At 42.7% G+C, this 23,852-nt stretch overlaps 1 protein-coding gene across 1 annotated transcript; it reads left to right on the top strand.

Moving 5' to 3' along the window:
- The first annotated feature begins 14,694 nt into the window (after nt 1-14,694).
- On the top strand, nt 14,695-22,987 carry fam117ba (family with sequence similarity 117 member Ba). The gene is made up of 7 exons (XM_060918031.1): nt 14,695-14,715; nt 14,854-14,937; nt 15,269-15,379; nt 15,790-15,933; nt 16,046-16,277; nt 16,428-16,548; nt 22,699-22,987. The coding sequence occupies exons 1-7, from the start codon at nt 14,695-14,697 to the stop codon at nt 22,985-22,987; spliced, it is 1,002 nt and encodes a 333-aa protein (XP_060774014.1).
- Nucleotides 22,988-23,852: the final 865 nt, after the last annotated feature.

Here is a 23,852-nt window from a genome sequence, read left to right as displayed (position 1 = left end):
CAGACAGCCCTCTAGTGGCGCCGTCTAGCGGCAGAGTCCCGACATTACACACAAAAAACTGAGGTTCGACCCAAATAAATAAATAAATAAAAGCAGGACATGTCCAAGGGCGGTGTAGTGGTTAGCACTGTCGCCTCACAGCAAGAAGGTTCTGGGTTCGAGTCCAGTGACCGGCGAGGGCCTTTCTGTGTGGAGTTTGCATGTTCTCTCCATGTCTGTGTGGGTTTCCTCCGGTTTCTCCCACAGTCCAAAGACATGCAGGTTAGGTTAATTGGTGGCTGTAGGTGTGAATGTGAGTGTGAATGGTTGTCTGTGTCTATGTGTCAGCCCTGCGATGACCTGGCGACTTGTCCAGGGTGTACCCCGCCTTTCGCCCATAGTCAGCTGGGATAGGCTCCAGCTTAATTGCCCGTGACCCTGTACAGGATAAGCGGTTACGGATAATGGATGGATGGATACCTGCCTACTATATGGTCCTGACCTTACTGTCACACCCATGAGCGCTTTCTCATTCCAGATTTATCCCCACAGCCACACCCCAAAATCTAGTGGAAAGCCTTTCCAGAAGAGTGGAGCTTATAGTAAACAGGATTAGGAACCAAAAATGGTTTTTCAATAGTATTGGGTTTAAATACTACCTTTTAGGGCGGTGTAGTGGTTAGCACTGTCACCTCACAGCAAGAAGGTCCTGGGTTCGAGCCTAGCGGCCAGCGAGGGCCTTTCTGTGTGGAGTTTGCATGTTGTCCCCGTGTCCGCATGGGTTTCCTCCGGGTGCTCTGGTTTCCCCCACAGTCCAAAGACATGCAGGTTAGGTTAACTGGTGACTCTAAATTGACCATAGGTGTGAATGTGAGTGTGAATGGTTGTTTGTGTCAGCCCTGCGACTTGTCCAGGGTGAACCCCGCCTCTCACCCATAGTCAGCTGGGATAGGCTCCAGCTTGCCTGCGACCCTGTAGGACAGGATAAGCAGCTACAGATAATGGATGGATGGATGGATGGATGGATGGATGGATGGATGGACATGTCCAATGTTCTCCACAAAGAGCCAGAGCCTGGTGTCACTACAGGCTTTCATTCCACCCAAATTAGCTGTCAAGGCTCCTGATTTTAGTGTTGTAGGACTCGAAAATGATCTTGAGTTGCTTCTCAGTCATGACCCCTACACACACACTGGTTCTGGTCTTGACTCGGTCTCACCCTGCCTCATTCTTGTTCTTGACTTGATCTCAATCCCTCGAAAATGGTCTCGAGACCACTTCTTGAAGGTCTTGGGTTCAGTGGAATTGAGCACATTTTTACTCGGTCTCAGATATAGAGAACTCAGGATTTTATTTCAAGACCGGTCAAGACCACAACTGTAGGGATTTCACTAAATTACCTGTGTATTGTCTGATTTATCTGTTAACATCATTAGTAGGATTGGCTGTAAAATTTCCTACTTTAAAGCTCATAGGCAAAGGTTTTCAATTTATGCACATTTGAAACTTTATATGTTAAAAAACCCTCTGTAATTTTCTTCTGGTCCCAAGAAGTATTGTTAATAAGTAATAATTAAAATAAGTTAGCACGGATCGTGGCAAACTTCTGCTTGGCGAGTTTCGTCACCACTCGGTGCATGACGTTATTCAAGGCAAACAAATCACTTTAGTTGAGTCCACTTCTGTTTACTTGCATTGCTATTCGGTTTGAGTGCAGACGTGCGTTCGGGAATTTCCAAAGAAAAACCCCCATGCCTTATTGTAGTGCAGTGAACTGTAACAACGGGACCGGTTCAGGAAGAAGTTTTACACATCGTCTCACAACCAAAGTCTGTACACGTGTGCTCGGTTCGCAAGTAAACACAGAGCTGCTCCTGGTCTGTTTGCCTTGAATGACGTCATGATGACGGTCCCCTGGCGGTAAAAGTGCGCGTAAGTGAGATGTAAACAAACCTTCGGAAATTGTGCAAACCAGTATATTTTAACCGTTTTATTCAATTTTAGGGTGCAAATTAGACACCAGGAAGATTGAATTCGCGTTTCGGGTCGTTCTAGAAAATAAAGTTGATATTCTATGTTCCACCTCTGACCCTTGCTTGCCTATGACCTTTAAATGCGACCAATAACATTACAGGCATTTAGCAGATGCTCCTATCCAGAGCGATGGACAACGTGCCCAGAGCAGCCTGGAGAACAGTACCTTGCTCAAGGGCGCTCGAGGGTCCCAAAGCTGCTTCTCTAACCATTCAGTCATGACCCACACACACACACTGGTTCTGGCCTTGACTTGGTCTCACCCTGCCTCATTCTTGGTCTTGACTTGATCTCAATCCCTCAAAGTCTTGGTCATGACTTGGTCTCGGTTTAGAAGAAGAAGAAGAAGCCTTTATTTATTTGTCATATGCACACTCAAGCACAGTGAAATTCGTCCTCTGTATTTAACCCATCTGAAGCAGTGAACACACGCGCACACACCCAGAGCAGTGGGCAGCTATACTACAGCACCCACGGAGCAGTTGGGGGTTTGGTGCCTTGCTCAAGGGCACTTCAGCCCAAGACCGTCCCATATTAACCAAACCATGTCTCTGAACTGGGGGGGAACCAGAGCCTCCCCGGACGAAACTCACATAGACACGGGGAGAACATGCGAACATGCAAACTCCACACAGTGTTGGCTACTGGGTTCAAACCCAGAACCTTCTTGCTGTGAGGCGACAGTGCTAACTACTACACCACCGTGCCCGCCCAGGTTATAGTCTTGACTACAACATAACCTCTTTTATACCTTCATCAGACTATTTTTGTCTTTCACAATGGTCACTATGTCAGCTTAGACGATCATAGTGCCATCACTGTCGTGATCATGAGACCAGCAACACTACAAGTTTAACCCTGAGCAATCGAGGGTCAAGAAATTGTCAATCATCGCTATCAAGGAACACGTCGAACTAGGCAAGAAAATCCAAAACACTTCGATGTGCTAGACTTTTCGTCACAGTGTCGTAGGGCGCTCCAGACGCCACATCGCTCTCCTTTGATTATGTCACGCAACAAATCCTGTTTGTCGTTTCTGACGTTCATGTTTAGGCTCGGCGCTGGAAATTTGTCAGCCATGACAAAATCATGTCAAAACCAGGCCGAATCGTGTAATCTGATCTCACCATTAAGGAGTAAAAGGTTAAAGTGTTAATTTACACTCAGCAGTGGTGTCCAATCTTATCCGGGAAAGGCTGTGGGAAGGTGTTTGCGTTCCAATCAGTCAGGAGTCTCAGCTGATCCATCACTGGCTTAATGAGCTCATCTCGATCGCCAATCAACCATCAAGTGTGCTTCCTATTTGGCTGAAAAACTGCACCCAGACTGGCTTTTTGAGGAAAAGTTTGGACACCGCCCTGATTTATTATTATTATTATTATTATTATTATTACTACTTTTCCAGGTGTGTCAGCTAGATATACATAAGTGCAGAAGTTTGTACACCTTAATTATTGGAAATATAATTTTTTAAAAATGTTATACTTTTTTAAAAAACTCTATTACTCTTCTATTATATATGTGTAAAGTAACCTTGGGTGCTATAGGCTATAAATTGAACACATAAATAAAATCATCATCATCATCATCAATCATATCACAACCCTGCGAGCAAATTAACATGAGCTTCACATGTGAATCACATTATTAGTCTGATATTTTTAATGTTTTTATTTCCACACAATTTATATTCACATGGTTCCTTTTTGCCCCCCAAGTTGAATAACGTCAAAACACACCTTTCATGTTTTTCACCTGTGATCAGATATTACTCAAAGAATCACATGACCAAAAACTTGTGTTAATTATAGCCTGTGATTTTTATTCTACAAGAGAAACTTCAACTTCTAAACAATTTTTTTTAATTGTTATTCACCATCATTCACGATTTATTCAGTAAGTACAATCTTACAAAACTAACCAGGAAGTTCTTTAGTTTGTCTCTGAGTGAACATCAGGTCAAACTGAGGCTCTGTAATTATACCAAAGAACCTTTAAAGAACCATCGAAACCACATTTTTACAGTTAGGTCCATATATATTTGGACACTGACACAAATTTTGTTTTTTTTTTTACCTGTTTACTGAAACATATTCAAGTTATAGTTATATAATGGACATGGACATAAAGTCCAGACTTTCAGCTTTCATTTGAGGGTATCCACATTAAAATTGGATGAAGGGTTTAGGAGTTTCGGCTCCTTAACATGTGCCACCCTGTTTTTAAAGGGACCAAAAGTAATTGGACAATTGACTCAAAGGCTATTTCATGGGCAGGTGCGAGAAATTCCTTCGTTATGTCATTCTCAATTAAGCAGATAAAAGACCTGGAGTTGATTTGAGGTGTGGTGCTTGCATTTGGAAGATTTTGCTGTGAAGAAAACATGTGGTCAAAGGAGCTCTCCATGCAGGTGAAACAAGCCATCCTTAAGCTGCAAAAACAGAAAAAACCCATCCGAGAAATTGATACAATATTAGGCGTGGCAAAATCTACAGTTTGGTACATCCTGAGAAAGAAAGAAAGCACTGGTGAAATCATCAATGCAAAAAGACCTGGATGCCCACAGAAGACAACAGTGATGGATGATCGCAGAATAATTTCCATGGTGAAGAGAAACCCCTTCACAACAGCCAACCAAGTGAACGACACTTTCCAGGAGGTAGGCATATCAATATCCAAATCTACCATAAAGAGAAGACTGCATGAAAGTAAATACAGAGGGTTCACTGCACGGTGCAAGCCACTCATAAGCCTCAAGAATAAAAAGGCTAGATTGGACATTGCTAAAAAACATCTAAAAAAGCCAGCACAGTTCTGGAAGAACATTCTTTGGACAGATGAAACCAAGATCAACCTCTACCAGAATGATGGAAAGAAAAAAGTATGGCAAAGGCGTGGTACAGCACGTGATCCAAAGCATACCACATCATCTGTAAAACACGGCGGAGGCAGTGTGATGGCTTGGGCATGCATGGCTGCCAGTAGCACTGGGTCACTAGTGTTTATTGATGATGTGACACAGGACAGAAGCAGCCGGATGAATTCTGAGGTATTCAGAGACATACTGTGTGCTCAAATCCAGCCAAATGCAGCCAAACTGATTGCTCGGCGTTTCATAATACAGATGGACAACGACCCTAAACATAAAGCCAAAGCAACCCAGGAGTTTATTAAAGCAAAGAAGTGGAATGTTCTTGAATGGCCAAGTCAGTCACCTGATCTCAACCCAACTGAGCAGCATTTCACTTGTTAAAGATTAAACTTCAGACAGAAAGGCCCACAAACCAACAGCAACTGAAAACCGCTGCAGTAAAGGCCTGGCAGAGCATTAAAAAGGAGGAAACACAGTGTCTGGTGATGTCCATGAGTTCAAGACTTCAGGCAGTCATTGCCAACAAAGGGTTTTCAACCAAGTATTAGAAATGAACATCTTATTTACAATTATTTAATTTGTCCAATTACTTTTGAGCCCCTGAAATGAAGGGATTGTGTTTAAAAAATGCTTTAGTTCCTCACATTTTTATGCAAACATTTTGTTCAACCCACTGAATTAAAGCTGAAAGTCTGAACTTCAACTGCATCTGAATTGTTTTGGTCAAAATTCATTGTGGTAATGTACAGAACCAAAATTAGAAAAATGTTGCCTCTGTCCAAATATTTATGGACCTAACTGTAAGAGTGTACAATAAAAACCTTAGGGAATGTCGAGGATGTACGCCTGTGTAGTGAATGACAAGAGTTAGACATGCAGAGTGTAAAAGTTTGCACACCCTCACTTTAAAATGATTCAGACCAATAAGAGTTCATGCACGTCATTACTCGTATACAGATGATTATCCATCATCACAAGTCACAAAACTAGTCAAAATCTGTTTTTTAAAAAAAGAATAGTAAAAATTAGTGAGTTTGAATGTGATAAATGCTGATTTTTGGGGATTCTTGCAGTTTTTAATTCTATTTTATATCATGTACATTTTACAAATAAAAATCAATGTAAACACAAGTTATTCCAGGCCTTATGTATGTCTCCCCCTGCTGGTGAGATTGTAGCACTACATCATGTGCAGGAGTAAACAAATCCATGATGATGCAGTAGATGGGGCGTGTATTAGCAGTCAGGATGATAAATAGCCTTATAGCTTCCAGTCCCCATGGATAGAAAATATCACACCTCTTTCTGTAATGAATAAAATCATACAAATCGCTCACTTTCAGGAAGTACTTTATCCTGGTCAGGGTAGAGGAAGATTGGGAGCTTATCCCAGGAACGCTGGGCGTGGTGGGGAGGTGGGAGATGGGAATACACCCTGAATAGAACACCAGCATGTTTTTAGAAGGCGGAGGAAACCTGCTGATCAGGCAACAAAACTGCACACAGAATTAACCCGAGCTTCCTCACAGCACTGTGGGATAAAAACAAACATACTGAACAGGAATGTTACTTTAACTGAATGTTTATAAGTTAAACCAAACCAAAAGGTTTATTCTGATAACATTACAATTTTATTTCCCACTCTACAGCTTTAAAAATAGCACAGTATCTGTCCAATCGAATAACCAACCAACCAACCAACCAACCAACCCACCCACAGAGGTGGACAGGAACACATTATATTTACTCCATTACATCTACACTACCGTTCAAAAGTTTGGGGTCACCCAGACAATTTTGTGTTTTCCATGAAAAGTCACACTTTTATTTACCACCATAAGTTGTAAAATGAATAGAAAATATAGTCGAGACATTTTTCTGGCCATTTTGAGCATTTAATCGACCCCACAAATGTGATGCTCCAGAAAGTCAATCTGCTCAAAGGAAGGTCAGTTTTATAGCTTCTCTAAAGAGCTCAACTGTTTTCAGCTGTGCTAACATGATTGTACAAGGGTTTTCTAATCATCCATTAGCCTTCTGAGGCAATGAGCAAACACATTGTACCATTAGAACACTGGAGTGAGAGTTGCTGGAAATGGGCCTCTATACACCTATGGAGATATTGCACCAAAAACCAGACATTTGCAGCTAGAATAGTCATTTACCACATTAGCAATGTATAGAGTGGATTTCTGATGAGTTTAAAGTGAAAAGAACAGTGCTTTTCTTTCAGAAATAAGGACATTTCAAAGTGACCCCAAACTTTTGAACGGTAGTGTACTTCAGTCACTTTTTTCAATACTTATCGTAATTTTAACTCATAATACTTTTCACTCTTACTCAAATACATCTACGATTTTAAAAAAGTACTTATACTCTGTTCCATTAGACTACACACTTCTCACTACTTCTATTTAATTGATTAAATTATTTTTATTCTCATGCACAGGCAGCTTCTACCATGTCGACTGCATCGATACACAGAGTTTGAAGACACAGATGGACAAACATAAATAAAGACCAGGACTGTCTTAAGTTTTCAGAGACTGAACAGTGTTGTGACCTTGGTATTGATTTAAAAAGATTTATGTTAAGAAAAATGTAAGAGATGTGCAACATGTTCCTCATGGGGTTCAAGGGGGAGAATGAAGAGAATGGAGGCAGGCTTGCAACAACTCAAAGACGCACTTATTTTCATTCTCTCTCTCTCTCTCTCTCTCTCTCCAGTTTATCTTGGAAGATTGATGAAACAAACTTGTGGCAAAATTGCCTGAATTTATGTTCTTTGTAAATATTTAATTCATATTTCTTTTTTTAAATTAGGGACACTATTTGAATGAGCAGATATTATGTTGGATTTAGAAGACAAGCATTTGGGCATAACTGATATTCTGATACCACGAGCTGGCCTAGTGATTAGCGTGTCCGCCTCTTGGCCAGGAGTTCTACTGATGGTTGGGTCATACCAAAGACCATCGTAAAAATGGTATGAGTAATCTGGTAAGGCAGGTCGCAATACAGATGTGAGTAGGGAGTCAAACTGTCATGGTTACCCGAGGCCTGTAACTCTGGCTATGTAATAGTCGAGAGGCTGAGGGCTACGGAATCAGAGATTGTTGCCGCCTGATGTGCCTTAAGGGCGTGGTTAGTACTAGAATGGGAGGGACTTTGACTTTGGTATTGTGATACATTCAAATGTAAGACATTATAGATGTAATAAATCATTGTGTCAAGTTACTCACTACTTGAGTGGTCATTTGATGAGATTTTTTTTTTACTCATACTCAAGTCTTTAGTTGGATGAGTACTTTTACTTCTACTGGAGTCATTATTATTATTATTATTATTATTAAAGTAACAGTACTTTTACTTGAGTACAGTTTTTGCTTACTGTTCCCTCCTCTACCAACACAGCACATCCAGAGCTTATTTGTTTACTGTCATTAGTCACTTTTGCACCATTAGTTTATTTGTCTTTATTTATTGATTGATTGATCTTCCGTTAAATTCCGCCACCTTTGCACAGTTTGATCTTCATATATCACAATTCTTGTTTTTAGCACTATTCAGTATTAAAGCTAGACTGTCTTTCAGATTTTTCAAGTGTCGGTCATAAAAAGAAGAATTTTCCCAGACACCCAATTATTTTTGTTTAGTGACTGAAAGTGACTGAATTCGAATCACAGACTTGCAATTTTATTAATTGTTTTTTTTAAAGGAACAATTAATGAATTTATCTCCACATGGCCCTAAATTCTCCGCTATTTTTTCCTGCTTCACCATGACCCAATTCTAGATACTACGTCATGCATCACATCACGTGGTGATCTTTCCCTGTTCATGCAAGGCATTGTTGGATACAAATCTGAAACAGGAGAGAAAAATGGAGGACGTGAGTGTGCGAATGAAACGTGAAAGAGCGACTACAGTAACGGAAAGAAAGCGAGAAGAAAAGACGTTATGTTATATACGAAGGAAAGGAAACGCAGGACCAAACTAATAAATATCGGCACTCAGCGAGCACCTTGGTGTGATCAGCTGTTCGTTTAGTGACAGAATGATGGGAAGCCTGCGCATGCACACACACACGGACTTCCTCTGTCTGCTTGACTGCACGAAGCGAGTGATTTCACGCACATTATTTGCTTTAATCCCCTCAAATTAAATAACTTCCCAGCTACAGAACAGAATGGCCTGATATTTTGTGAGATATTACAGAAATAAACATATATCATAATCACCACATTTCAGACAGAACTAAATTTCACCGGTTTTATGAAATTGAAAGGCCATCTAGCTTTAAAGTATATGCATATGTACAAAGCACATTTATTGATAGATTTTTTTTATCGTTACATTTTTATCTGTATATTGTACACTCGGCTTGTTCTTGGGATTTTAAAAAAATCTATTTTATGTTGTACAGTGTGTCTTTTTTCTTTTCATGTCTGATAACTTACTGTTGGAACAAAACAATTTCCCAGCTTGGGAATGAGTGAGGTGAGTGAGTCAGTCAGTGAATCAGTGAGTCAGTCAATCAGTCAGTGAGTCAGTCAGTCAATGAATTAGTGAGTCAGTCAATCAGTGAGTCAGTCAATCAGTCAGTCAGTCAGTGAGTAAATCAGTGAGTCAGTCAATCAGTCAGTGAATCAGTGAGTCAGTCAATCAGTCAGTGAGTCAGTCAGTCAATGAATTAGTGAGTCAGTCAATCAGTGAGTCAGTCAATCAGTCAGTCAGTCAGTGAGTAAATCAGTGAGTCAGTCAATCAGTCAGTGAATCAGTGAGTCAGTCAATCAGTGAATCAGTCAGTGAGTCAATCAGTGAGTCAATCAGTCAGTGAGTCAGTCAGTCAGTCAGTGAATCAGTCAATGAATCATTGAGTCAGTGAATCAGTGAGTCAGTCAGTGAGTGAATCAGTCAGTCAGTCAATCAGTCAGTGAATCAGTGAGTCAATCAGTCAGTGAGTCAGTGAATCAGTCAGTGCGTTTACATGCACATCCAAATCGAGCTACTGTCAGTAATCGAGCTAAGGGTCCCAGCAGGGGTGCCAGAGAAATCCAATCCTACATGCACACAAGGAAATCGAGCTATTGTGTGAGGTACATTGTGCACCCGAGCCACAGGTGGCGCTACACGCCCCATCGTGTTGGTACACTTCCGGTTGTCGTCATGAAGAAGAGGAGTGATTTCCACTTTACATTCACACCATGTCATTGCCACCTCTTGGCTACAAACTGTCCTGCGCAGACCACTGTTTTGTCTCATCTCATCTCATTATCTCATCTCATCTCATTATCTGTAGCCGCTTTATCCTGTTCTACAGGGTCGCAGGCAAGCTGGAGCCTATCCCAGCTGACTACGGGCGAAAGGCGGGGTACACCCTGGACAAGTCGCCAGGTCATCGCAGGGCTGACACATAGACACAGACAACCATTCACACTCACATTCACACCTACGCTCAATTTAGAGTCACCAGTTAACCTAACCTGCATGTCTTTGGACTGTGGGGGAAACCGGAGCACCCGGAGGAAACCCACGCGGACACGGGGAGAACATGCAAACTCCACACAGAAAGGCCCTCGCCGGCCCCGGGGCTTGAACCCGGACCTTCTTGCTGTGAGGCGACAGCGCTAACCACTACACCACTGTGCCGCCCCCACTGTTTTGTAAGACAACTTATTTTGCACAATTGTATATTTTTCTAAAGTCCATTTTTTGCTTACAATTTAACTTATGTCTTAATAAACACACAAAAAGTTCAATTGTTTTTGTTTTTTGTCTCCTTGTTCCTCCTGACCTCTTCTGCTGCTCGCTACTACTACTGCTGTCATGCCGACCAAGGCTGTTGTGTTTCCCGCTTGTGGTCTCGTCACTCGTCACTTCCGGAAGGGAAGTAAGTAGCTCGACTACGTAGCTCGATAGGGTTACATGCACTAAGTAGCTCGGCTACAATCGCATAATCTAGGTCGCGTAGCTCGATTACGAGAAATCCAGTTCGTTTCGATTTCAGCCGAGCTAAGGTGTATCCATGGCATTTAGAACTTTGATTTCAGTCGAGCTACGGCAGAAATTTGATTTTCTCTATGTGCATGTAAACACACTCAGTGAGTGAGTCAGTCAGTAAATCAGTGAGTGAGTGAATCAGTCAGTTAGTGAGTCAATCTGTCAGTGAGTCAGTGAATCAGTGAGTGAGTGAGTGAGTGAGTGAGTCAGTCAGTGAATTAGTGAGTCAGTGAATCAGTCAATCAGTCAGTGAGTCAGTCAATCAGTCAGTGAGTCAATCTGTCAGTGAAGTCAGTCAATCATTGAATCAGTCAGTGAGTCAGTCAATCAGTCAGTGAGTCAATCTGTCAGTGAATCAGTGAGTGAGTGAGTCAGTCAGTGAGTGAATTAGTGAGTCAGTCAGTCAGTGAGTGAGTGAGTCAGTCAGTGAGTGAGTCAGTGAGTGAATTAGTGAGTCAGTGAGTGAGTGAATTAGTGAGTCAGTCAGTCAGTGAGTGAGTGAGTCAGTGAGTGAGTGAATTAGTGAGTCAGTCAGTCAGTCAGTGAGTCAGTCAGTAAGTGAGTGAATTAGTGAGTCAGTGAGTGAATTAGTGAGTCAGTGAGTGAGTGAGTCAGTCAGTCAGTGAATTAGTGAGTCAGTCAGTCAGTCAGTGAGTCAGTCAGTAAGTGAGTGAATTAGTGAGTCAGTGAGTGAATTAGTGAGTCAGTGAGTGAGTGAGTCAGTCAGTCAGTGAATTAGTGAGTCAGTCAGTCAGTGAGTGAGTCAGTGAGTGAGTGAATTAGTGAGTCAGTGAGTGAGTGAATTAGTGAGTCAGTGAGTGAGTGAATTAGTTTGTCAGTGAGTCAGTCAGTGAGTGGGTCAGTCTAAACTCGACTCCAGAACACAGCTCCTGAACCCCGCCCCCACCGCACCACGCAGCCGCGTCACTTCACTGCGCATCAGCAGCGCGGCGACGCCCATAGCAACCCGCTCTCCTCCTCCTCCTCGCTGTTTTTCTCCAGCAGCTGCTTCGGACCGATCAAAGCCCTCCACATTTCAGCAACCTGCATCCTGTCTTCCTTCCAGCACTGCGCTCTTTTTATTCCTCCACAGCGCCATGAGCTTTTCCGCCGCCGCGGATCTCCACGGTAACGTATTCACACCAGCATCATTCTGCAGCCCCCCCCCCCCCCCCCATTGTCATCAGCTGCTGTTCTCCATTTTTATATGCTCATCTCTGGCCTGTGATTTGGGAATGATGCTGTTTATTTGCGCTCGGGTTTGTGTTTGTTTGGTTGTTTGTTGTTGTTTTTTATGCAGATGGCGGCTCGTGCTGCAGAAATGGCACCGCAAACCCAGACTCCCCCATCAGCATTCATTTATTTACACACACACACACACACACACACACACACACACACACCCGACAACCTCACCGGCCTCTTTTGTCTTTTTATTGCTTCTTTTCTATTCCCACACAGACGGCTATAATAATAATAATAATAATAATAATAATAATGAGCACAGTAATGTATTCTGAGGAGCTGCCTGTGTGTGTGTGCGCGCGCGCGCGGCAGCGGACTGAACCACTCGCGCCTCTGATGGGGGGGGGGCTGTTTATCTGAACCGCAATGTTCAGTGTTGGGCCTGGCTTCAGTTCGTTTAGAGAGGACTCTGATAGAGCACAAGGTGTTTAGGACACTCAGGTAAACACCAAAATCAGTCTTCTTCATCCCCTTTATCAGGATTAAGAGCCAGGTGTGTGTTTCCCCCCTTTTCTGGAGTGACTCAGGTTCAGAAGCAGTAAAGAGGAGCTGTAAATGCCAAAATTGTTTGTTTTTGCCAAAATAGTGTCAGATGCTGCTGATGGAATGAGTTATTATCCCTTCTGTTTAATAATAATAATAATAATAATAATAAATAGTTGCTGTTTTATTTTATTTAAACTTTATTGAACCAGGTTAGACACTGATATATACATCAAAAAGGTCTTTTACATGTAAGGCAACACCACAGGCCGGGCTCCAGCTCTTGGTAACAGGGTGGGCCTGGGAGATTTATTTATTTATTGGGGGGGGGGATTATAAACAATATAAATCTACATGAATATTCAGAGGATATTTCAGACAGAAGTCCTTCATCAGCTGTGTTCTATATCCATACATAATATATCTAAAAATGTTCTCTCTCGGGCGGCACGGTGGTGTAGTGGTTAGCGCTGTCGCCTCACAGCAAGAAGGTCCTGGGTTCGAGCCCCGGGGCCGGCGAGGGCCTTTCTGTGTGGAGTTTGCATGTTCTCCCCGTGTCCGCGTGGGTTTCCTCCGGGTGCTCCGGTTTCCCCCACAGTCCAAAGACATGCAGGTTAGGTTAACTGGTGACTCTAAATTGAGCGTAGGTGTGAATGTGAGTGTGAATAGTTGTCTGTGTCTATGTGTCAGCCCTGTGACGACCTGGCGACTTGTCCAGGGTGTACCCCGCCTTTCGCCCGTAGTCAGCTGGGATAGGCTCCAGCTTGCCTGCGACCCTGTAGAAGGATAAAGCGGCTAGAGATAATGAGATGAGATGAGATGTTCTCTCTCCCTCTTGGATGGGTGGGCCAGCCTTGTGATTGGGTGGGCCAGGCCTACCCTGCCCCCCTATGGTTCCAGTCCTGCAACACCATTACAAAATATTAAAACTAACATTTTCAAAAGTTATCCATTAAAACATTACTGCAGGACAATTAACTACACACACCCACTCACACTCGATGAAATCAGTCGTCCAAATTGTCCTGACATTTGAACACTTTGCCTAATGCTGGATTCAGACGACACAAATTTGATAAATTTCCAGCATCAGGCTTGAATACAAACATCAGGAATGATGACCAGACCTTGTAGAACAGCGATGCGATGCGACGCCCCACGTCACTGTGACTAAAAGTCCACCATGTCAGAATATTTTTGCCTGGTGTGACTTGTTCCTTGATAGCCATGACTGACAATTTCTTGACCCTCCTCCTCGATGGACGTGAGAGATGATTGATTGAGGTCAATCTTGTGATGGTGCCAGTCTCCATCAGGACACAGAAAGAATTTATGGCACTGTGATCGTCTAATCTGGCTTAGTGACCATTGCTGAAAACAAGCATCGCGTAGCCTGATCCCAGCATCACCCAGATCCTACCGAGGGACATCAGGATGAACGTACAATATTAACTTGGATGAAAACGGTAGAGATACCACGATATCACTTCCTTTTCTGATTCCAAGACCTTCAGGGTCAGCTGATACTGATACCCGTATACATACAATAAATCAATCTTGTGATATCGTAAAGCATCTGCATTACTATGAATGAGCGTCGATCAAACACAATCCTGTGTATAATTATGACCAGTATGTCTATTAATTTCATAATTTAAATATAACAGTTTATTTTTTGTGTGAAATGGTTTGCTTGAAAAAAAGTGTCCTTGGGATATCTTTCTTTAAAATAAAAGCCACTACATACACAGAAAATCGTATGAACCTTCAGTGTTGAATTTGGGATACAGATGAACTCTCTGGGTGTGAGGATTTTACTGTGTATATTTGTAAATGTTGCTTCAGTGTCTAAATACTTTTTTGGGGCCAGTGTATTAATGTATTAGTATTTGTGACCAATCAGAATCCAGAATTCAGCAGCAGTTTTTTTTTTTTTTAAATAACTCCTTTCTCTCTGTCTCTTTATTGTAGCCACACCCCATTTTCACAGCCCTGAGTCTAGCTGAAAGACCACGCCCCCCACCTGGACTCACCTGGCCGATCAGGGAACTGGCAGCTGCGCCCACCCCGCCCTCTCAATGAGGGATAAAGCCACCCAGGTAGGCTGCACTGTTTATTAATTCAAGCCCATAAAGAAACATTTCTACAGTGTGCACACACACATTATATTATATATATATTCTGTGTGCGTGTATACCATGTTAATTCATACGTATTATTACCACCTCCCTGTGCAGACCCCTAGGGCCTGGGTAGATGAGCGCAGGAGGGGCTCCCACAAGCGCTCGGCGTCCTGCGGCAGCACCGACCAGCTAAAGGAGGTAAAGCGAGAATCTTTTCAACAATTCTGCATTTATAGATGGCAAAGAGAACAACTTTTAAAATTGTGGATTTTTTTTTTTTGCCTCTGAATAAATAAATAAGATGGGGGGGGGGGAACTTTGAGAGAAATTTAACAGAAATGCATCATTTTATAACATGATAGACGGAATAAAAAGTACCAGTAAGCTCTAAGAGGCCATTTTTCACCTGGAAGGACAAAACAGAGCGTCATATATGTAGTTTATCTCTCATAGGTAGAACAACTCCAGTTTTCTGCTGCTCCAGTTTATTTTATGCACTTCATCACGTCTATTTTTGTTCCGTTCCAAGATCGCAAAATTGCGGCAGCAGCTGCAGCGCAGCAAACGCAGCAGTCGCCATCGACGTGATAAGGAGCGCAAATCGCCCTTCAATGGCAACCATGCTATTATCCAATCACAGGTGAGTGTGTGTGTGTGTGTGTGTGTGTGTGTACACCCCAAGTCATGACCTGACTTTTATAATCTGTCTGGCTGAAGTAGGTGAAACGTCCTGAGAGCTTTCCAACGCCCCACTTTCCTGAGCATGTCCTAGTTACAGGACTTTTCAGAAACCTTGAGAGAAATGTCTCGTCTCTGAAGACAGCAGCCTCGTTTAAAACGTGTCACGACATCTAAAGTCATCAGCGCCAAGACTGACGAGCTTTCCAGCCTGATGCATTCAATAATACTAATACTGCACTCAAAAAAAAAAAAAACCCTTCAACCTGTGATTTTCCAGCGGCACTACTGTCAGAGCTGCGGTTACAGAAAAATAATCAACAGTCATTGCTTTAATCCTTAAACCATTAATCTGTCGTTCTCTCTTCACAGTCTCAGATGCCTAAAACCATCCTGATCCCCATCCCCATCTCCAAGTCCACGCCACCTCGCTTCCGCAACAGCATCGAGGGCCTCAACCAGGAGATCGAACGCATCATCATACGAGACACGCCAGAACGCGATGAGGTCATCATTGTGAGTCAGAAACAGCAGCTCGCTTTCAGGCTTTGGTTACAGTGATGTAAATGAATAAGCGCGATGGTGATGAGTGAGCGAGTGAACGCGTGTGTGTGTGTGTGTGTTTCAGCCGCAGGATGTCCCTGATGGACACCGCGCGCCCCCACCCCTCCCCCAGCGCAGCAGCAGTACGCGCAGCATCGACACACAGACACCCTCAGGAAGAAGCCTGGGTGGTAACCGTAGCAACAGCAGCAGCCGGGCGGACTCGGTGTCCCCGTCGTACCTCAGCATCCTGAACGACGCAATGGGAAACAGTCCCCTAACCAACGACGACACACTCAACGAGAGCAGGGAAAGAGGTGACACACACACACACACACACACAAAATGTCATCTCTGATTCGAATGAAATGCCTTCTGCACACTTTGTTGCTGGTGTGAAAGCAGGGCATCACACACACACACACCTGTAAAAGTGAAAAACAAAGACCTTTCCTCCGTGTCTGTAGATCTGGGGCCGTACTCACCCCTGCCCAAGTACGCATCCTCTCCCAAACCCAACAACAGCTACATGTTCAAGCGGGAGCCTCCTGAGGGCTGTGAAAGAGTCAAGGTCTTCGAGGAGAACCAGTGAGTCACACTTTCACCTGCAGACTCACTGAAAACAAAAAAACATTTTCTCTAAACCTTATTCTGTTCACAGATCATTTTAGTTCTTTCTAGAAATATGCACTTATAACCTCAACACTAGATATATTTAACTATAAAGGTACTTTAAAGAAGAACTGAAGGCAAAATTTTTACCATCAAAATGCTATTTCTCATTTTATTAAATATCGGAACGCATTTTTGATCGCTATTTTGTCGCTGCTATAGCAAGTTCTGAGTGTGTGAAATATGCTCTGTAATATACCAGTCCATATGTCAAAGCAACAGCCGTAAACGAGATTCGCTGAGACCTGTGCGAGACATCGTAGGACGGAAGTAAAACGTACAGCGCAAATCAAAGTGACCAAAATCTGCCAACGTTGTCAAAAGACGCGCTTTCGAATGCTGACTTAATCAAGCCGGATGTTATCCGTGTCCGAAATCGCTCCCTACTCACTATATAGGGCACTATATAGCGAGGACGCCATTTTGTAGTGCCGTCCGAAACCTTAGTGAGGATTATTTACACCCTATATAGTGCACTCAAAGTATCCCACAATGCATCACGAAAAATAGTGTATAACAATGGTCACTAACCATAGCAATATATCCCATTGTGCATTGCGGTCGCGCTGAAAGAAATCAAATTAAAAGTCTGAAATGTGGTTTAATAAAAGGCAGCGGCAAAGAAGAAAAAGTATTCAGCCTTGATTTAAACAGAACTGAAAGCTGCAGGTACTGTGTATTGATTGTTGGAAATGCGCTCAGTATAATATGGATTTATCACAAAAATGCATGCATTTATTATTTTGAAAACCCGCCAGCCGACTGATCTGACACGTTTTAATTGTGCGACAGTAATGACGTAAATACCAGTGTGACGGAGTAGTGTCCGAAAGAGTTTTTTTCATTTAACTAATGGTTCGAAGTCGTATGGAATAATCTCCATCACTGATGAAGATGGCAAATCTTGAAATTAATCTAAATTGGAACGATACGGCGATCTGGCCGCTGTGTAAACAGTTTTCAAAATGGCGGCGCTGACACTTCACGTTTCGAAGTCTTGCACAAGTCTCGTGAAGATCGCGCGGATAAGCGACGCCTGCCGTGGACCAAACGAACTACGTTCAACACGGCTAAAAACCGAAAAGACTGATAAGTGTAATATAATATGCCGATACGAGTCACGATATAAAGGTTAATAAAACCGAAAACGTAATCAAATAACACATTAATTAAGAAATAAAATAAAAGTTTAAAAATGACTTCAGTTCTCCTTTAACAATTATCCACCTCAGGCTCAGTGAATAGCGCTGAATAATAATAATAATAATAAATCAAAGTTATTATTTCACCGATAATCCTGAGGCAGATAATTTTTTTTAGTATAAATGCACAGGTGATTATTTAAATCATATTAAAATAATAATTTTTCATTCTTTAAAAGCTGCATGCAAAAGTAATAATGGTGCGGCACAGACTTGTCACTGATCTACGCCGAGTCACGTAAAATACTTTGTTTTGAAATGGATAAAATAAATCCCAACCCCACTTTCCCTCTGAATAATTTCAGACCAAACTTCGGAGCATCTTTAGTGCTTTTATATTTTAGGAACAGCATTTTCTTTCATCATTTGTAATCATTCCTCACTTACGGTGACGAAGCGATCGGCCGCCATTTTGCCGAGTCGCTCGAGGTGATTATCGAGAAATAGTACGAATTTCTTGACCAATCAGCGCGCTCGATTTCCGATAATCACCTGTGTATTTATACTAATAACATTTATTAACAGAAGTAGTAACAGTATTACGAGTAATAAGTAGCCTTAGTCCTATTAGTAGAAGTAGTGTAGCTGGACTCGAGGCCGATCACAAGACCACTTTTTGAAGGTCTCGGTTTCGTCTCGGACTCGACCGCGTCTTTATTTGGACATGGAGGACTCTGGATTTTATTTCAAGAACACAGCTGCACTGTAAAAAATAGAATTACGCTTTGTTCAAGTAATTCCATATTCACAATTGAATGGACAAGAAAATATGAATAATTATTAACGAACAGAAAAATCCACATCAAACTGATAGGGTGCACCTCAATGATGTGTAAATATACAATAGTGAATAATCTGAATTGAAAATGCATAATTGCCACAGGTGTTTATTCAGCGCATGCTCTTAATGACCAAGACACGGGGTTTCCTCTCCCAAATGCAAGGGCTGGGCAATGTGGTTCTCTCTCCAGTTGAAGTTCATGTTGTCGTGGCTCAGGTGGATAAGGCACCATACCATAAATCTGGGGACCTGGGTTTGATTCCGACCCGAGGTCATTTCCCTCTCTTTCCCACTCATTTCCCGTCTCTACACTGTTCTATCCAAATAAAGGTGAAAAAAAATCTAAAAAAAAAAATTGTGATAACCTCAATTGCCTTTTTGTACTACTGTGAATGCCACTGTTCAGCAAAAAGAGAAATCTGTTGGCAGAATGAGGAATTGAAAATTGACTTAATTAAGAATTCTTAATAAAGATAACAGTGTTATCATAGTTTGGATTATCATGGGCACATAGTTGGCAAAACATAAAATTCTTAATGCAGACGGTTGCCTTGAAATTTCAAGTATTCTCAAATATTCTTTTTTTACAGTGTGTGTGGATTTCACGAAACCGCCTGTGCATTGTCTGATTTATTTGTTAACATCGTTATTGCGATTAGATGTAAAACGTCCTGCTTCGAATGCGACTCATTGCTCATTTGTTTTTTCTTCCTGTAAACAGCCGTCACTCACTCACACACACACACACACACACACACACACACACACACACACACACACACAGTGGCTAACTTCAGAAAAAAAAAAAAAAAGACTTCATGCTAAAACTATAATGATTTTCCTGGTTACACAGTTGGACTTTGTGACTACTGGACTGTATATAGGACACGGTTATAGAAGCGAGTTATTTATAAGAACGCTGTGTGTTATCACCCAGATGAGGGTGGGTTTGCTTTTGAGTCAAGGTTTCTTCCTCGTGTTGTCTGAGGGAGTTTTTCCTCACCATCGTCGCCTCAAGCTCGCTCATCAGGGATAAATAAAATATGTTGTTTAGAGTCTTTATTTTTCTGTAAAGCTGCTTTGCGACAACATTGTTAAAAGCGCAGTACAAATAAACTGACTTGACCTGGTCTCGCCCTGCCTTGGCTTGAGCTCAACCCCTCAAAGTCTTGGTATTGATACACTTTGGTCTCGTTTAAGGTGGTCTTGACTACAACACTCGTAATAGGAGTAATGGCGGTAGCGGGACTATGGGCGGAGTAATGGCGGGACTACGGGAGGAGTAATGGCGGTAAGATGACTCCTTGCAGATATAGATAGTTTTCACATGACGTCACAGAGTCGGGGATTCCCTAGTGGCGGCCATCTTGCGGGTCAAGCTTACCGTACGGGTGACTGAGCACACATTGTAACGCGCGAGTACAAAGTCTTCAAAAGAACCCAAGCAGGCTATTTAAAGCTAGCAATGGTGCACACCTGTTGTATTCACGGCTGTCGTAATGGGTCAGATGATGAAGTCAAGTGGAGCTTTTATGGAATTCCCACTGTACGAGAGCACGAAGGCGAGCAAACAAAAAAACTCAGCATACAAAGGAGAAATCTATGGCTTGCGAGAATCAACCGCAAGGATTATCAGCCTTCCAAACACAGCAAAGTCTGCTCCGATCATTTTATAAGTGGGAAGTTGTTTAAATAAACAATCAATTGTGTTTAAGTTTGTTTTTGGAAACCAAAACATCATGTGAACAATCTGTGGAGAATGCCTAACTGGAACCGCTGAGTGTACGTTTACATTGTAATGTACACTTAATATCGCTCGTTTGTCACGTTTCTATTTGAAACTTGTCACTTCACTCACGCAAGGGTCATTTTTGAAAAACATTTTAGGTCTATTCTGTATGATTTGATTTGTTTGGGATGCAAACAGCGCGCCTTTTGGCGGATGCCGCCTGAATCGCGCAGATCCGTTTTTTTTTTTTAAGGGGGGGGGCGTTGGAGTGTCTGATTATAATTTCAAAGTAAATTCTGTATTAAAATTACTAAATAAGCAAATCCGTTACAGTCCATGAAACAGGAAGTATAAGGATGAGAAAAAAACAGTTTAAGTCGGAAAGCTGCGCACATTTGCGCAGCCCGAGCGGTGTGCAGGACTGCGCAAATGTGCGCAGCTTTCCGATTTAAACTCTTTTTTTTTTTCATCCTTATACTTCCTGTTTCATAGACTGTAACAGATTTGCTTATTTAGTAATTTTAATACAGAATTTACTTTGAAATTATAATCAGACACTCCAACGCCCCCCCTAAAAAAAAAAAATCGGATCTGCGCGATTCAGCCGTGAAAAAGGCGGCATCCGACAAAAGGCGCGCTGTGAATATATAAACTTGTATATATCAGACAGCCTTTAAAGTTTGATGAAGTCAGTTTCAGGCTAGAGCTCTGCACTCCCGCAGGAGTCCCGCGGGACCCGGCGCGGGACAAATTTTGAAAGCTCATTGCGGGTGGGAGGGGGAGTGCACAATGCGGGCGCGGGCGGGAGAGGTGATAAGCTGCAGTCCCACTAACTAAAAACGTGTTTAAAATAAAATGTATAAATTATTAATTTATGTCTATCGTATATAATTTGTGCTGGATATTTTATTTGGCATTAATAAAAACATTTTAAGATGCCTAAATTTGCGGATGTGGTCTAATCTCGCGTACGTTTCCGATTCCTTTCCGCTCTTCCGTGTTTGAGATCTCCGATCATGGCAGAAGAGCAGAGCTCCTCTAGTGAAGCTCGCAGTGCTTCAGAAGTAAGTGCTGCTTTAAAAAGAGGTACATTTACCGTTAAAAAGTCAAGAGTATTAGTCCTAAGTATTAAAAAGTATTAAAAAGTATTAACTAGTATTAAAAAGGACTGTGTATCGCACAGATTGTTCAATTTAAAGCTAGAAATAGACAGTGTATAATCTGAGGAGCTGGTTGTGGTTGCGCAGCACTTCATATGAGAGGAGAATGAAATCACGGTTGGAATCGTAACGCCACAGACTCGGAAGTGGGAGTGCGAGTGCGCAAAGCGAGAGCTGTCAATCAAAGCGAGAGCTGTCAATCATGAGCGCATGCAGCGCTCAACTTGGAATGTGTCAGCAGAATGTCAGAGTCTAAACAATAAACTTACAATAAATGAAGGATCGGTCAGTGGAGAGCTCAGCTAAGCTCAGCATGTTTAATTCTCCAAGCCAATGACAGGAACTTTCGTGAGAAATAACGCGAACGTCTGCATCATGCGGGATTTGCGGGCAGGAGCGGGCGGGAGCGGGACTGAAAATCATAATTCTTTGCGGGAGCGGGACTGCACAATGTGGGAGCGGGACTGAAAATTCTGTCCTGCGCAGACCTCTATTTCAGGCTTTGGCAGCCCTGCATAGTCACTTGAAAATGCATCTTTGTCCACTTCGTAGGGGTCGATTCCCCCAATCAAGGCCAGTTTGGCTGCATACCGTTGTCGTGAGATGTCGTCTAATGTATCTATATACTTCCGTTTGCTTGATTTTGCCGACATTGATCTTTATTTTAGAAAACTGACTATATAACTTCATAAATTCGTCCGAGATAACGTAGCCGGTAATGGCGATGGTCCGTTTTGTTTGCCCCACAAGATGGCGGCTGGAGGGCGTTCCCCGGAATGCCGTGACGTCAGTGAAAACTATCTATAGGAGTAATAAGAGCAGTAGGAGTAATTATGGTACTAAAGCTACTAGTTATAGAAACGATTAATAATAGCAATAATAGTCATATATTATTCGGAGTAATAATATTAACAGCAATCGTTTTTATCCAGATCAGCTGATACTCTGCTCTGTTTTGTCCAGAGCAGAACACCACCACTTTTTTTTTTTTTTTTTTTTTTTAAGAGGAGCAGTTTGTAATTGCAGGGCCCTCTACAGTGTAGCTACAATGCCAACATTGTATCTGTAGGCGGAGCTAATTTCTAGGCTAACAAACACAATGTTTGTTGCTAATAATTATTCTGCTGATTTAATGTTGCAGAACGTGTGTGTGTGTGTGTGTGTGTGTGTGTGTGTGTGTGTGTTTTTTTCCAGACCCAGGCCTCTGCAGGAGATCCCTCCGTACCTGTGTCCGGACAGGAACAAGGTCAACTTCATTCCCAAGAGCGGCTCGGCGTTTTGCCTCGTCAGCATCCTGAAGCCGCTGCTGCCTACACAGGAGTTGAGCTTCCGCAGCGGTGTGACGTACCGCAGCCTGTCTCCCTCCCTCGTCCCTCTCGGCGGGGTCGGCGTGCGCAGCTTGTCCCCTTCCCTCGGCCCCGTCCTGACACGAGGACGCCAGTCCCCCTGCCTCCCACGCCACCTCGAGGAGCCCGAGGGTTAGAGTCCCTCCTGAATCCCCACCAGTCAAGGAACTTCATAACCGGCATCATTTCTAAACAGACTCGTTTCATCCGAAATCTCAAAGCTGTGACCGCATCAGGGCTCGAGTTACTCAACTGATCCAAATCACTAGAAAAACTTGAATGCGAGGTCGTTAACGTGATGCTACCGTGGCTTTCCTTTACCGTCAGCCAGGGATTAAGACGAGGCTGGGAGGACTTGACGTGTCCGTATATAAAGTAATCTAGAGTGTTTTTGTTTTTTTTCCTGTTTACTTTCAGTGTTTTATCGCAGTTGACCATCAAAGCCTTTCAAGAGCCAAGTTTCCTTGTACATATCCCTCCTTTAACTTTTTTGGACTGTCAGAAGAACGTGGGACTCCAGAGTGTTGTGTGTATGTACAGTATGTGTGTGTTATGAGTAGTTGACATGCAAAGAGGGGAAAGGAGAGAAAAAAAAAAATCCCGCTCCCTGACCCCGTGCCTGACACTCAGCGTCTGTAGCAGTGTAATCCGGAACCCAGCTCTGACGGCTCACGCCAGGGGTCTCATTTATTACATTCAGGACTTTAAATTTATACAAACTGCACAACACACACACATACACAATCTCTCCTTATCTTTCACAACCTCCCTCCCTCCCTCCCTCCCTCTCTCACACACAATCTCACAAAGCCACTCACACACAGTATCTTGCCCCATCTCTCACAACCACTCCCTCTCTCTCGCACACAATCTCTCCCTCTCACACACACACCATCTCTCCCCATCTCTGGACCCCACACACACACACACACACACACACACAGATATGCAATGAATGAGAAAAAAAAATCCATATACTATATATTGCTCTACTTGCAGAGT

The sequence above is a fragment of the Neoarius graeffei genome, chromosome 4 (genome assembly GCF_027579695.1).
Source record: "Neoarius graeffei isolate fNeoGra1 chromosome 4, fNeoGra1.pri, whole genome shotgun sequence".
In the NCBI taxonomy this organism is placed as follows: domain Eukaryota; kingdom Metazoa; phylum Chordata; class Actinopteri; order Siluriformes; family Ariidae; genus Neoarius; species Neoarius graeffei.
The sequence above is the reverse complement of the archived record's forward strand: the minus strand, read 5'-3'. Positions and strand labels throughout refer to the sequence as shown.

Coding starts and splice junctions, on each gene's coding strand:
- fam117ba (XM_060918031.1), top strand. CDS start 14,695: ATGAGGGATAAAGCCACCCAG. Junction 16,278..16,427: donor CAACGAGAGCAGGGAAAGAG/GTGACACACACA, acceptor CCGTGTCTGTAG/ATCTGGGGCCGTACTCACCC. Junction 16,549..22,698: donor AAGGTCTTCGAGGAGAACCA/GTGAGTCACACT, acceptor GTTTTTTTCCAG/ACCCAGGCCTCTGCAGGAGA.